At 45.4% G+C, this 13,778-nt stretch overlaps 1 protein-coding gene across 1 annotated transcript in view; it reads right to left on the reverse strand.

Moving 5' to 3' along the window:
• Window positions 1–4,492, reverse strand: part of LOC311121018 (choline/ethanolamine transporter flvcr2b-like) — a gene marked incomplete at its 5' end in the record, with an annotated part of 43,197 nt that extends 38,705 nt beyond the window's left edge. The window contains one exon of the mRNA XM_084195560.1: window positions 4,352–4,492. Coding sequence (XP_084051686.1) covers window positions 4,352–4,492 — 141 coding nt within the window. The remainder of the gene's footprint in view (window positions 1–4,351) is intronic.
• Between the last annotated feature and the right edge of the window lie 9,286 nt (window positions 4,493–13,778).

The following is a 13,778-nucleotide window of genomic DNA, read 5'->3' on the forward strand; positions in this document are numbered from 1 at the left end:
TCATTGCATGAGAAAACAGAGTGATGGCCTCTATTAAAAAGAGGAGGATCCCATCAGCTTTCTATAGGCTAGACCTACTATATTTATTTCTCAACATTCCTAATATTAAGCAAATATTAAGCACATTGCTTATTTTTACAACAGGAGTATAGCCAACTGGCTGGCATGAAAATGAACCACAGGAAAAGCGTCCTCCATTCGTTGTTTAAGTGCATAGATGACATGTATTTTTTCCCCCTGCCCCTGTTTCTATACAGGTGCATGATAATGGTCCATTCTAAATCAAAACAAATTTCACACATATATTATTTAGTATATGTAAAGACAAGATTAAATCAAGAATAGTCTGATGGGTGACAATATTAGCCTCACTTCTGAATGATATATTATCACTTGTGAATGATGCCCAGCATAAGTCAAGAAACAACGCCTTTTTGTGTGACTTTTTCTAAATCATAGTCGCACACAAGGTTTGTATCACAACTAAAGTGGCCAAATAACTTCTTAAAATTAAGCACATTAATCCGCTTTACAACGGGTGTAGAGCCTAACTTGCATACATATGCAGCGCGTGAGTTTCAAGTTTGGGAAGATAATTTTCACCATAAAAATGCACCTTTATAATAAAAGCATTATATGCATAATCACATTTGTGGTCACTTTTGATAATGGTGTTTTCCCGCTAATGGAACATTCGCGCCTATAGCCCACTGCCATCTACACATTGCTGCGCTTATAATGTGAAGAAATAGCCTAATAGTTTATCAACATATTAAGCTAAACGTTCTGATCTGTTGAGTCAGCCACATTGCGTAAAAAAGGTTTTTTGATGCTAGTGGTTGTATTAATTTGGGATCTATCGCATCCCACAACTGTCCCAGACTATGTTTGGAATATTTGTTTCTCGCACAGAATAGGTCAACTTTTGTTCGCTCGGCCTACTCATCTTGTTGGCTGACAAAAAGTAAAATGTGGACCGTTCTTCCAATATCTTTAATATGCACCTCGGAATTGGATAAGGACGCGCGCAGTTGCGTCCCCGATGTGTGTCTTCACTTGTAGCCTGTGAGAAAGACCTGATCACATGGAGAGAAGTGTGAGTGAGAGGTGCTTCGGAGCGGGCTGCAAAAGGCATGGATGTTTTTTTAGGGTTCATTATGGCCACACAAAGGAGATGCCGCCGGGAAATTCGAGGCATTATCAAGTGCTTCTCAAATTGTGAATGAGAGACTGACGAAGTGTGTACAGCCTGCGCAAAAAACAAACAAAGCAGAGCTCATGCCTTTCAAGCGACTTTTTTCAAATCATCATTAGAGTCGCATCATGCAGCCTTACAATGTATTAAAAATCAAAACATATAGCCCAACGTTTGTAGATCAACTAAAGTTACATTAATAACTCAAAATTAAGCATATAGGAGTACCTATTTCTTTGTTAACCGCTCAACACAGAATAGCCACATGTGCGCACTCCCTCAAATCGTTTGGATAAAATATTTATATTTTATTCAGCTTTGTTTAATTGTGTTCTTCAGACTATGAAATAATGTAAAATAATGGCATTGAATTCTAAGCAAATCGTGTCTGCTAAATGAACTAGTGTAGCCCACAGCCATATGGCATAGCCAGATCAGGACCTAACATAAGGACAACTCAGAGTATGCTATTCTGTTCTTCTGAAATAGACTACATTTTCTTCATATCATGTTTCTTTAGACTGGTCTAAAATAAATAATGGATTTATTGTGATGGTGTAGGCTATATTAAATGGATTTATTAGACTTTTTCAAATGTAGATGTTCCAAAAGGTCTGCATCAGTGGCTTGTAGGCTATGTGTGGAAGCCAGGAGATGCTAAATTTGTTTATGTTAATTACCCTCTACGGGATCGGTGTCCCGTATACGGGACGGTTGAGCTAACGTGCGCTAATGTGATTAGCATTACTGTTCAGCAAACCTTCCAGGACATAGACATGTCTTATATGGGCAGAAAGCTTACATTCTTGTTAATCTAACTGCACTGTCCAATTTACAGTAGCTATTACAGTGAAAAGATACCATGCTATTGTTTGAGGAGAGTGCACAACAACAACAAAAAACGTATCACGGCAACTGGTTTGATACATTCACCTCTGAAGGTAAATAATGTACTTACATTCAGTAATCTTGCTCTGATTTGTCATCCTAAGGGTCCCAGAGATAAAATGTAGCATAGTTTTGTTTGATAAAAATCCATGTTTATATTCAAATGTAGGAACTGGGTTCTACAGTTTGAACCCCTGCTGTCTCTGGCTCCACACCCACCCCACCTGGCGATCTAGATGTGTGAAAGTTAGTGTATAAGCTAATGATCCATCATGTATGACATTCCTGGGAATGTTCTCTATAGTTATGTACTTGAAAATGTATCAATTGACCAATTCGGCACATTTGGGCAGACTTGATACAAAATAGTCCAGTATTGCAATGCTTCACTGGATCAATCTGAAACTTTGCACACACACTGCTGCCATCTAGTGGCCAAAATCTAAATTGCACCTAAACTGCAATATTATATTGTGGCCGTTCTCTTGCATTTCAAACATGATGGAACAAAACAAAAAAATTGAAATACATGTTTTTTTGTTTGTATTATCTTTTACCAGATCTAATGTGTTATGTTCTCCTACATTAATTTCACATTTCCACAAACTTCAAAGTGTTTCCTTTCAAATGGTATCAAGAACATGCATACCCTTGCTTCAGGTCCTGAGCTACAGGCAGTTAGATTTGGGTATGTCATTTTAGGCGAAAATTGAAGAAAAAAAAAAAGGGTCCGATCCTTAAGAGGTTAAGGGTCAATTACAGTGAGACCGACAGTTATTTGCTTGACAATCACTAGTAGTGGTTCCCTCTGAAACACATGTAGTAGAGGCCCCTAACCACAGGACCACACACTTACAGTGTAGACACACACACCATGGCCTTTGCAGTTTAGTTTAATGTCCTGGGACACAAGGACAACATTGTCCACCTGGCCCAGAGAATGGCCCTAACACATGTCAGAGATGTCCTCTGTAGCTCAGCTGGTAGAGCACGGCGCTTGTAACGCCAAGGTAGTGTGGGTTCGATCCCCGGGACCACCCATACACAAAAAAAGTATGCGCGCATGACTGTAAGTCGCTGTGGATAAAAGCGTCTGCTAAATGGCATATTAAAATGTCAGGAGAGGAGACAGAACAAAGCTGTTACTTTCTCCTGCTTGTAAACCCAACAGCTGCTGTTAAACCAAGGCTACGTCCCACAAGGCACCCTATTCCATATATAGTGCACTACTTTTGACCAGGGACTATGGGCCTCTGGTCAATAGTAGTGCACTATATTAGGTAATAAACTATCCTATTATGACTTATGAAATAGTTTAGACAAGACGCAGAAAATAGACTATTCTATTATGACTATAGAGTGAAAGTAATCTTGAGTAACCCGTTTTTTTATTGTCTCTGAAGGTAGCAATCGATCAAATACATTTAGCCTATGTTAATAATAGACTGAATTATCAATAAACGTTTAACCTTTGGGGCAAAAATGTCTAACATCTGAGTGTTTAACAGGCAATAAGCCTGACGTGAATTTATGATACTGTGATTAGATGAAATAACGAAAGGGGAACAGAAAAACATTATTTTACCCTTTACCATGACAGCATAACACTTCCTTGTGCATCTGTTTGGGGACAGCCAATGGCGTCTGTTTGGGGACAGCCAATGGCGTCTGTTTGGGGACAGCCAATGGCGTCTGTTTGGGGACAGCCAATGGCGTCTGTTTGGAAACAACCAATGACGTCCTAGCCTGCACAGAGAGTCCTTTCCCATAGGATAATACATTATTGGTGTACCTGTGATGCAGTGTGGGAAATATGGTGCGTTCAGATGCTATCGGAAATAACCACTAGAATGGCCTTCCTAGTGGGAAACTCTGACCAGAATGATAATACATGAGTTTAGGAGTTTGTGACCTTTCACCTTTCAGACCAAAAGATGGTAACACAAACATGTAGCTAGGTTAACCCATACAATCAAGGGGAGGTAGGAGTTCCTGAGATGCCATCCGAACGCACCAATAAACACCTGGCACCAAGACTCAACTGGTTGGCTACTGTGGATTAAACTGACATTGATTATCAGACTTTTAGAACCTAGCACTTATCACGCTTCAAACTGGCTCAAGAATCACCTTCTAATAGAACGGCAGGTCACCAGGTACTGAAGACAACCAAAACCAGGCCAGCCCAGTACAGCTCGGCTCGGCTCAGCTAGGCTCAGCAGTGCGGTAGAATAGTTACAATAGTGATTACCAGGGTGGTGTACTGACCGTATGTGAGGATGAGGAGGAGGAAGGGTTTGTTTCGGAGCAGCCTGAGGATGGAGGCGGTGTAGGAGTACTGTTCTGGAGGGATGCAGCGAGCTGTCGCCTGGGCCTGGGTGGGAGGAAGCTCCGGACGCTCCTGGAACACTATGGAGAGAGGGAGGGGGGATGGAGAGATGGTGAGAGATGTAGAGAGATGGTAAGATGGTGAGAGATGCAGAGAGATGGTAAGATGGTGAGAGATGGAAAGAGGGAGGGGAGATGGAATGAGACATCAGTAACATATCATCAAAACAACGTAACGGGACATTTAACAATGAATCAGAGTGGGTTATACAGAGAAGAAGATTAACACATTATTCCTTCATCTCAGCTTCATACAGTCCTAAAGAATGAACACATTATTCCTTCATCTCAGCTTCATACAGTCCTAAAGAATGAACACATTATTCCTTCATCTCAGCTTCATACAGTCCTAAAGAATGAACACATTATTCCTTCATCTCAGCTTCATACAGGCCTTGAGGTGATTGTCTGAACATGCAAATATTATAAGGTGTTTAGCATGTTTTGCCTCATTGTCTTGTAATTGGTGCTTTCCATACTCCCTAGGAGATATGTCAATTAAGTGATAATGCCTGAGAAGCCGGTGTTTGGAGGATATATTCGTAGAGGGCCAGCAAACCGTGACAATGTATTCTTCAAAACACCGGCTTCGAGTGCATTATCACTTTTATCCAACGGGTTACCAACATATTCAAATATTGATTGACATATTTTCATTCAAAGTTACTTCAAATCTAAATATGTGTATGTGACCAATACAATTTTGATTTGATTTGATTAAATGTTAATTTGATGAATATATTCATACCATTTCATCCTTCCACGAGATATAGTCCCGACACAAATCTAGGATTGCTGCTCAAGCCGGTTGGTCGTTCGTTCTATCGGTTAGGTTGCTATAGAGACGCGACCCAGTCGTGAGTTTCAAGTTACCGTGGCGATAACTAGGCACATTAAATTATTAGAATATGGCAAAGATGAGTAAATTATTGCATTCTATCCATGCTGGCTTTAAATGGGCTACCACCGACCTATAGGTGGGAAGGGTATACAGGTTGTCCTCTTTATTAAATGCACAATTTGCCTAAATGGATCATTGAAACACTACAACCACATCATTTTTAAAAGGTGTGACGACATTACATACAGCTGTTTTTAAAATCGAAAAACAAGACAGTTCAAAGGAAACGCACCGTGGCAGGCAATGGTCCCCATCTAATTTCTAATTATTTTCACCCTAAACTCATTATTGTACTCTTCCAGATAAACACACACACACACACACTGATAAACCTAAACCTAAAAACGGACCTTCATCCATTTATAAAGGGAGAATATAGCCCTGGAGGCTATTGTCTGAACATGCAAATATTGTAAGGTATTTATTTAGCAGGTTTAGCTTCAGTCTTGCCATTGGGGCTTTCAAAACTCAAATATAGGATATGTATCAGTCAAAATTCAACAGTTGACATTCCTTTGGGTCTGAGAAATGTTTTTTTTGTTATTGCGTCTGTGTCTTTTAATCCTTGAAAGTATCTTGTTTGTCATCTAGCTGAAAGCCTAAAAGCCTGTGGACAGGAGTGGTGAGCTGTCCTGGTTTGACCTATGACATGCTTCAAGCTGCCATTCTCCTGAGAGAGCAGGCTTTCAGCCAGGAGTCAGGGGGAGAGAGATGCTGCAGATGACTTTGTTCTAATCTCTAAGCTATGGTCTTCCCTGGGGTGTCTTAACCAGCAGGAGTGTACTCTTTGCTAAGTACTGTCAACTACACTGTTCTCACTGAACTGGCCCCCTCAGCTACATTACACTCAGAGCAGAGACCCCAACTACAGAGCAGAGACCCCAACTACAGAGCAGAGACCCTAACTACAGAGCAGAGACCCCAACTACAGAGCAGAGACCCTAACTACAGAGCAGAGACCCTAACTACAGAGCAGAGACCCTAACTACAGAGCAGAGACCCCAACTACAGAGCAGAGACCCCAACTACAGAGCAGAGACCCTAACTACAGAGCAGAGACCCTAACTACAGAGCAGAGACCCTAACTACAGAGCAGAGACCCCAACTACAGAGCAGAGACCCCAACTACAGAGCCGAGACCCTAACTACAGAGCAGAGACCCCAACTACAGAGCCGAGACCCCAACTACAGAGCAGAGACCCTAACTACAGAGCAGAGACCCCAACTACAGAGCCGAGACCCTAACTACAGAGCAGAGACCCCAACTACAGAGCAGAGACCCCAACTACAGAGCAGAGACCCTAACTACAGAGCAGAGACCCCAACTACAGAGCAGAGACCCCAACTACAGAGCAGAGACCCTAACTACAGAGCAGAGACCCTAACTACAGAGCAGAGACCCTAACTACAGAGCAGAGACCCCAACTACAGAGCAGAGACCCCAACTACAGAGCCGAGACCCTAACTACAGAGCAGAGACCCCAACTACAGAGCCGAGACCCCAACTACAGAGCAGAGACCCTAACTACAGAGCAGAGACCCCAACTACAGAGCCGAGACCCTAACTACAGAGCAGAGACCCCAACTACAGAGCAGAGACCCTAACTACAGAGCCGAGACCCTAACTACAGAGCAGAGACCCCAACTACAGAGCAGAGACCCTAACTACAGAGCAGAGACCCCAACTACAGAGCAGAGACCCTAACTACAGAGCCGAGACCCTAACTACAGAGCAGAGACCCCAACTACAGAGCAGAGACCCCAACTACAGAGCAGAGACCCTAACTACAGAGCAGAGACCCCAACTACAGAGCAGAGACCCTAACTACAGAGCAGAGACCCCAACTACAGAGCAGAGACCCCAACTACAGAGCAGAGACCCCAACTACAGAGCCGAGACCCTAACTACAGAGCAGAGACCCTAACTACAGAGCAGAGACCCCAACTACAGAGCCGAGACCCTAACTACAGAGCCGAGACCCTAACTACAGAGCAGAGACCCTAACTACAGAGCAGAGACCCCAACTACAGAGCCGAGACCCCAACTACAGAGCAGAGACCCCTAACTACAGAGCAGAGACCCCAACTACAGAGCAGAGACCCCAACTACAGAGCAGAGACCCTAACTACAGAGCCGAGACCCTAACTACAGAGCCGAGACCCTAACTACAGAGCCAAGACCCTAACTACAGAGCCAAGACACTAACTACAGAGCCAAGACATTAACTACAGAGCCAAGACACTAACTATAGAGCCAAGACCCTAACTATAGAGCCGAGACCCTAACTACAGAGCCAAGACCCTAACTACAGAGCCAAGACCCTAACTACAGAGCCAAGACCCTAACTACAGAGCCAAGACCCTAACTACAGAGCAGAGACCCCAACTACAGAGCCAAGACAGGAACCACAGACTCAAGACAGGACCCACAGACTCAAGACAGGACCCACAGACTCAAGACAGGACCCACAGACTCAAGACAGGACCCACAGACTCAAGACAGGACCCACAGACTCAAGACAGGACCCACAGACTCAAGACAGGACCCACAGACTCAAGACAGGACCCACAGACTCAAGACAGGACCCACAGACTCAAGACAGGACCCACAGACTCAAGACATTGAAAGCCCTGTGATAGACTAGTGTCCTGTCCAGGGAGTGTACTCGTACATCATGCTACTTTTTATTTTTTATTTTTTTTATTTCACCTTTATTTAACCAGGTAAACCAGTTGAGAACAAGTTCTCATTTACAACTGCGACCTGGCCAAGATAAAGCAAAGCAGTGCGATAAAAACAACAACACAGAGTTACATATGGGGTAAAACAAAACAAAGTGAAAAATACAACAGAAATACATATAATATACAGTGTGCAAATTTAGCAAGTTATGGAGGTAAGGCAATAAAATAGGCTATAGTGCAAAATAATTACAATTAGTATTAACACTGGAATGATAGATGTGCAAGAGATGATGTGCAAATAGAGATACTGGGGTACAAATGAGCAAAATAAATAACAATATAGGGATGAGGTAGTTGGGCGGGCTAATTTCAGATGGGCTGTGTACAGGTGCAGTGATCGGTAAGGTGCTCTGACAACTGATGCTTAAAGTTAGTGAGGGAGATAAGTGTCTCCAGCTTCAGAGATTTTTGCAATTTGTTCCAGTCATTGGCAGCAGAGAACTGGAAGGAATTGCGGCCAAAGGAGGTGTTGGCTTTGGGGATGACCAGTGAGATATACCCGCTGGAGCGCAGACTATGGGTGGGTGTTGCTATGGTGACCAATGAGCTAAGATAAGGCGGGGATTTGCCTAGCAGTGATTTATAGATGGCCTAGAGCCAGTGGGTTTGGCGACGAATATGTAGTGAGGACCAGCCAACAAGAGCGTACATGTCACAGTGGTGGGTATTATATGGGGCTTTGGAGACAAAACGGATGGCACTGTGATAGACAACATCCAATTTGCTGAGTAGAGTGTTGGAGGCTATTTTGTAAATGACATCGCCGAAGTCAAGGATCGGTAGGATAGTCAGTTTTACGAGGGCATGTTTGGCAGCATGAGTGAAGGAGGCTTTGTTGCGAAATAGGAAACCGATTCTAGATTTAACTTTGGATTGGAGATTCTTAATGTGAGTCTGGAAGGAGAGTTTACAGTCTAACCAGACACCTAGGTATTTGTAGTTGTCCACATACTCTAGGTCAGACCCGTCGAGAGTAGTGATTCTAGTCGGGTGGGCGGGTGCAAGCAGCGTTCGGTTGAAGAGCATGCATTTAGTTTTACTAGTGTTTAAGAGCAGTTGGAGGCTACTGAAGGAGTGTTGTATGGAATTGAAGCTCGTTTGGAGGTTTGTTAACACAGTGTCCAATGAAGGGCCAGATGTATACAAAATGGTGTCGTCTGCGTAGAGGTGGATCCGAGAGTCACCAGCAGCAAGAGCGACGTCATTGATATACACAGAGAAAAGAGTCGGCCCAAGAATTGAACCCTGTGGCACCCCCATAGAGACTGCCATAGGTCCAGACAACAGGCCCTCCGATTTGACACATTGAACTCTATCTGAGAAGTAGTTGGTGAACCAGGCGAGGCAGTCATTTGAGAAACCAAGGCTATTTAGTCTGCCAATAAGAATGCGGTGGTTGACAGAGTCGAAAGCCTTGGCCAGGTCAATGAAAACGGCTGCACAGTACTGTCTATTATCGATCGCGGTTATAATATCGTTTAGGACCTTGAGCGTGGCTGAAGTGCACCCATGACCAGCTCGGAAACCGTATTGCATAGCGGAGAAGGTACGGTGGGATTCGAAATGGTCGGTGATCTGTTTGTTGACTTGGCTTTCAAAAACTTTTGAAAGGCAGGGCAGGATGGATATGGGTCTGTAACAGTTTGGATCTAGAGTGTCACCCCCTTTGAAGAGGGGGATGACCGCGGCAGCTTTCCAATCTCTGGGGATCTCAGACGTTACGAAAGAGAGGTTGAACAGGCTAGTAATAGGGGTTGAGACAATTTCGGCGGCTAGTTTTAGAAAGAAAGGGTCCAGATTGTCTAGCCCAGATGATTTGTAGGGGTCCAGATTTTGCAGCTCTTTTAGAACATCAGCTGTCTGGATTTGTGTGAAGGAGAAGCGGGGGGGGGGCATGGGCAAGTTGCAGCGGAGGGTGCAGAGCTGGTGGCCGGGGTAGTGGTAGCCAGGTGGAAAGCATGGCCAGCCGTAGCAAAATGCTTGTTGAAATTCTCGATTATTGTAGATTTATCGGTGGTGATAGTGTTTCCTAGCCTCAGTGCAGTGGGCAGCTGGGAGGAAGTGCTCTTATTTTCCATGGACTTTACAGTGTCCCAAAACTTTTTGGAGTTAGTGCTACAGGATGCAAATTTCTGTTTGAAAAAGTTAGCCTTTGCTTTCCTAACTGCTTGTGTATATTGGTTCCTAACTTCCCTGAAAAGTTGCATATCGCGGGGGCTATTTGATGCTAATGCAGTACGCCACAGGATGTTTTTGTGCTGGTCAAGGGCAGTCAAGTCTGAGGAGAACCAGGGGCTATATCTGTTCTTAGTTCTGTATTTTTTGAATGGGGCATGTCTATTTAAGATTGAGAGGAAATTACTTTTAAAGAACAACCAGGCATCCTCTACTGACGGAATGAGATCTATATCCATCCAGGATACCTGGGCCAGGTCAATTAGGAAGGCCTGCTCGCTGAAGTGTTTTTGGGAGCGTTTGACAGTGATGAGGGGTGGTCGTTTGACCGCGGACCCGTTACGGACGCAGGCAATAAGGCAGTGATCGCTGAGATCCTGGTTGAAGACAGCGGAGGTGTATTTAGAGGGTAAGTTAGTCAGGATGATATCTATGAGGGTACCCATGTTTACGGATTTAGGGTTGTACCTGGTAGGTTCGTTGATAATTTGTGTGAGATTGAGGGCATCTAGTTTAGATTGTAGGATGGCCGGGGTGTTAAGCATATCCCAATTTAGGTCACCAAGCAGTACGAACTCTGAGGATAGATGGGGGGCAATCAATTCACATATGGTGTCCAGGGCACAGCTGGGGGCTGAGGGGGGTCTGTAGCAAGCGGCAACAGTGAGAGATTTATTTCTGGAAAGGTGGATTTTTAGAAGTAGAAGCTCAAACTGTTTGGGCACAGACCTGGATAGTATGATGGAGCTCTGCAGGCTATCTCTACAGTAGATTGCAACTCCACCCCCTTTGGCAGTTCTATCTAGACGGGAAATGTTATAGTTGGGGATGGACATTTCAGAATTTTTGGTGGCCTTCCTAAGCCAGGATTCAGACACTGCTAGAACATCAGGGTTGGCGGAGTGTGCTAACGCAGTGAATAACTCAAACTTAGGAAGGAGGCTTCTGATATTTATGTGCAGAAAACCAAGACTTTTACGGTTTCAGAAGTCAACAAATGATAGCTCCTGGGGAGTAGGAGTGATACTGGGGGCTGCAGGGCCTGGGTTAGCCTCTACATCACCAGAGGAACAAAGGAGGACTAGAATAAGGATACGACTAACATTTACATTTACATTTTAGTCATTTAGCAGACGCTCTTAACCAGAGCGACTTACAGGAGCAATTAGGGTTAAGTGCCTTGCTCAAGGGCACATTAACGTCATTTAGCAGACGCTCTTAGCCAGAGCGACTCACAAATTGGTGCGTTCACCCTATAGCCAGTGGGATAACCACTTTACAATTTGGGGGGGGGGGGGGGGGGGGGGGTTAGAAGGAATACTTTAGCCTATCCCAGGTATTCCTTAAAGAGGTGGGGTTTCAAATGTCTCCGGAAGGTGGTGAGTGACTCCGCTGTCCTGGCGTCGTGAGGGAGCTTGTTCCACCATTGGGGTGCCAGAGCAGCGAACAGTTTTGACTGGGCTGAGGGGGAGCTGTGCTTCCGCAGAGGAAGGGGAGCCAGCAGGCCAGAGGTGGATGAACGCAATGTCCTCGTTTGGGTGTAGGGACTGATCAGAGCCTGAAGGTACAGGGGTGCCGTTCCCCTCACTGCTCCAAAGGCAAGCACCATGGTCTTGTAGCGGATGCGAGCTTCAATTGGAAGCCAGTGGAGTGTGCGGAGGAGGGGGGTGACGTGAGAGAACTTGGGAAGGTTGAACACCAGACGGGCTGCGGCATTCTGGATGAGTTGTAGGGGTTTAATGGCACAGGCAGGGAGCCCAGCCAACAGCGAGTTGCAGTAGTCCAGACGGGAGATGACAAGTGCCTGGACCAGGACCTGCGCCGCTTCCTGTGTAAGGCAGGGTCGCACTCTCCGAATGTTGTAGAGCATGAACCTGCAGGAGCGGGTCACCGCCTTGATGTTGGCGGAGAACGACAGGGTGTTGTCCAGGGTCACGCCTAGGCTCTTCGCACTCTGGGAGGAGGACACAGCGGAGTTGTCTACCGTGATGGCGAGATCATGGAACGGGCAGTCCTTCCCGGGGAGGAAGAGCAGCTCCGTCTTGCCAGGGTTCAGCTTGAGGTGGTGATCCGTCATCCATACTGATATGTCTGCCAGACATGCAGAGATGCGATTCGCCACCTGGTGATCAGAAGGGGGAAAGGAGAAGATTAGTTGTGTATCGTCAGCGTAGCAATGATAGGAAAGGCCATGTGAGGATATGACAGAGCCAAGTGACTTGGTGTATAGGGAGAAAAGGAGAGGGCCCAAAACCGATCCCTGGGGGACACCAGTGGTGAGAGCACGTGGTGCGGAGACAGCTTCCCGCCACGCCACTTGGTAGGAGCGACCGGTCAGGTAGGACGCAATCCAGGAGTGAGCCGCGCCGGAGATGCCCATTTCGGAGAGGGTGGAGAGGAGGATCTGATGGTTCACAGTATCAAAGGCAGCAGACAGATCTAGAAGGACAAGAGCAGAGGAGAGAGAGTTAGCTTTAGCAGTGCGGAGAGTCTCTGTGACACAGAGAAGAGCAGTCTCAGTTGAATGACCAGTCCTGAAACCTGATTGGTTTGGATCAAGAAGGTCATTCTGAGAGAGATAGCAAGAGAGTTGGCTAAAGACGGCACGCTCAATAGTTTTGGAAAGAAAAGAAAGAAGGGATACTGGTCTGTAGTTGTTGACATCAGTGGGGTCGAGTGTTGGTTTTTTGAGAAGGGGACTAAAGGCTTTAAGAACTGGTCTTCTAGTGCGTTGGGTACATAGAATAAAGGGGGCAGTTCTCCGGGCGTTGTAGAAAAGATTCAGGGCATTATGTACAGAAAAGGATATGGAAGGATATGAGTACAGTTCAGGTAACCCTAAGCGTTGGGTAACAATGAAAGAGATAGCGTCATTGGAGGCATGGATTGAGCCGGTCTCGGCGTGTATGGGGGGAGGAACAAAGGAACTATATGAGGCAGTTTGAGAGGGACTAGGGGTTCTACAGTGAAATTGTATAATAAGAACTAACCCAAACAGCAATAGGCAAGGCATAATTGACATGGGAGAGAGGCATAAAGCAGTCACAGGTGTTATTAGAGAGAGCTAAGACACAACTGGAAATAGCGATAACGTTTGGGCTAAGACTAAACAGAATAAACAGGACAGGGTACCGTGTAAAGGAACAGTCCAGCAGGCATCAGCTGTGCAGCTGAGTGATCATAAGGTCCAGTGAACAGCAATATGTGAGTCCGAGAGCAGTTCGAATTGGTGCTTCGGCACAGCTAGCAGGGAGCACAGTTGTAGTTTGCGTGTGCTAGCGGGCCGGGGCTGGCAGATGGATCTTCGTGGTCGTCGCAACGGGAAGCCTGTTGAAACCACATCAGACTATTTCGTCGGCAAACCAGTCGTGTTGGATCGGCGGGGCTCAGTGTCAACACTAGGAGGTCCCGTCCGGTTGACAGAGAGGTAGATAGCCGGGAGATGGGCCTGAGGCTAGCTCAAGGCTAACTGGTGCTTGCTATAGG

Source organism: Coregonus lavaretus (assembly GCF_964263955.1).
Source record: "Coregonus lavaretus genome assembly, contig: HAP1_SCAFFOLD_1459, whole genome shotgun sequence".
Classification (NCBI taxonomy): domain Eukaryota; kingdom Metazoa; phylum Chordata; class Actinopteri; order Salmoniformes; family Salmonidae; genus Coregonus; species Coregonus lavaretus.